Source organism: Nematolebias whitei, chromosome 1, assembly GCF_014905685.2.
Source record: "Nematolebias whitei isolate Nwh7 chromosome 1, NemWhi1, whole genome shotgun sequence".
Classification (NCBI taxonomy): Eukaryota; Metazoa; Chordata; class Actinopteri; order Cyprinodontiformes; family Rivulidae; genus Nematolebias; species Nematolebias whitei.
Genome location: NC_056498.1, coordinates 18310355 through 18312625, shown reverse-complemented (window position 1 = coordinate 18312625; position 2271 = coordinate 18310355). Strand labels below are relative to the sequence as shown.

At 36.6% G+C, this 2271-nt stretch overlaps 1 protein-coding gene across 1 annotated transcript in view; it reads right to left on the bottom strand.

Moving 5' to 3' along the window:
- The window catches only part of LOC119420856 (chymotrypsin-like protease CTRL-1), a 16186-nt gene that overhangs the window by 3026 nt on the left and 10889 nt on the right, over positions 1–2271 (bottom strand). The window contains exon 2 of the mRNA XM_037688283.1: positions 1447–1609. Coding sequence (XP_037544211.1) covers positions 1447–1609 — 163 coding nt within the window. The remainder of the gene's footprint in view (positions 1–1446; positions 1610–2271) is intronic.

Here is a 2271-nt window from a genome sequence, read left to right as displayed (position 1 = left end):
AACGCTCCGTTGTTCAGGAGGTTGGGTATACGAACGCTCCGTTGTTCAGGAGGTTGGGTATACGAACGCCCATACAAAATGTGAAGGTCATTCAAAACAGACCACACCAAGAGAGGACTGTTGTATTGTGCGTCAGGCTTTACATGACATCTACGCTTGCCATGCACACGGACCTGGAGATATGGCTGGGTTTGAATTTCTCTGAGATACAGCTGCTCAAGGACAATATTCAGCAGTTCTCATCAAAGGTTTATTTAGTTATTTATTTAATTAAATGTTTTAATGTGAGCATAAAGGTGCCTTCCAGTCATACCAAAATATTAGACTAAGCCTATTTGGTTTGATAAGAATAAAAAAAAATCTATGCAGGTACATTGCTCATGGTTTGCCTCCTGTCTTTTATAATTTTGTCCCTCTGTTAAAATGTCTTGATGACATTAAGGCATGGATTGCATTTTTAAGTTTTAATGATCAGAAAACTGAAGTTATTGTGTTTAGTCCTAGCTCTACCACTGTCTCTGATCCTGTAAATCTTGACTCTTCAACCATGCTTTAAGCAGTCTTTCAGGAATCTCGGGATGATTTTATACTCTGATTTTAAGTTTAATAAACAAATAAATTCTGTTCTACAGAAAAGCTTCTTCCAGTTAAGGCAGATACAATAGATAAGCTTAAGTCAGTGTTGACCAGATCTGACCTTAAAAAAATATCCCATGCATTTGTTTCAACCCAGCTGGACTACTGTGACTCGCTTTATGTTGACATCAGTCAGGTGTCCCTTTCATGTCTCCAGCTCGCCCACAACGCTGCAGCTCAGCTATTAACAGGAACTCGTAGGTTTGAGCATATTTCACCAGTTTTGTCCTCCCTTCACTGGCTCCCAGTACATTTCACAATAGATTTTAAAAATTCTCCTGTTGATATTTAAATGCCTAAATGGCCTTACACCTCCTTATCTCTCTGAGCTACTGAACCATATGTTCCCTCTCGGGTGCTGAGATCATCTGACCAGCTGTTTTTGGATGTACCAGAAACCAGGATGAAGCTCAGAGGAGATCGTGTTTTTCAGTCGTGGGCCATAAACCCCCCAACATAAGACAGGCCACTTCACTTCCTGTTTTTAAATCTCTTTTGCACCTGCTTTGTTTGACCTTTAACCCAGTGTGATTTGTTTGAGTTTTTTATTTTTTTATTTTCTTTTGATGCTTTTGAATTATTATTATTATTTTTTTTCTGTCATTGTCTTTTATTGTTCAGCACTTTGCTAAGAACCATTGTTTTTAATTGTGCTTTATAGATAAATTTGCCTTGACATTTAACTGCTTTCTTTCTCTTAAAAACAGAAAAAGAAGGTAAAACACAACCATTCATGACAAAATGTTAATTGTATCTCTAATCTGATGTTTTCTTAAATCAACTTCTTGCAGTGACCCCTCAATCCCTCACTTTGATATGCAGTGAGCAGCGGTCAGCACCCATTGGTTGCTGATCAGGGATCCTCCACAGGTCACTGAGCCCAACCACTTTAAAGTTGCCTGCCAGGGCCAACTTCCCAATACCGCATTCTGCCCACCAATGATTCGCTCATTGGACACCACTTTGCCACATTCTGATAAGAGAGAAGAGACACAATTTAAAACAGAGTTGATGTTTCAAGTTTTCAAACAAAGTACATTATATGGTTCTCATTTTGAACAATAAAAATTCACATTTTGCTTCTCTATGCACAATGTGCTCAGTATTATGTCATTAAATTTATTAGAGAAAACTTCATACATTTGGTTAAACAAAATCCTAATCTTTTATATAAAAATGTGGGCTTAGTGTGGTATGAGCAGTAAGTGTGGTAGTGTTTCCTATAGGAAGTTTTTACAGACCATTTAGTTCACTTATGCCTTAAGACTAAATCAGTGTTCATTGTTCTAAAGATATATATTTATGGTAAAGTGATATTTACGAAGATGAGAGAAAAATGGTAGTGACTTTGGCAATGTCCAATTTAAAAAGCTATATCAAGACCAGAGTACACTTTCAAAGAAATTTCAAAGAAAAGCTATTGTCTTGAAGTACACGATGACCGTACAGACTAAGGTTTCAGCTCAGACAAAGCAAAACTTGAATGAGACAGCACATTGCTTACCAGGCTGTTGTGAATGACAACCTGAAACATAAAACAAACACCATATCAGCACATTAAGAAGATAAAAAAAATTATATATATATATATATATATATACATATACATATATATATAATATATCGCCACACCGA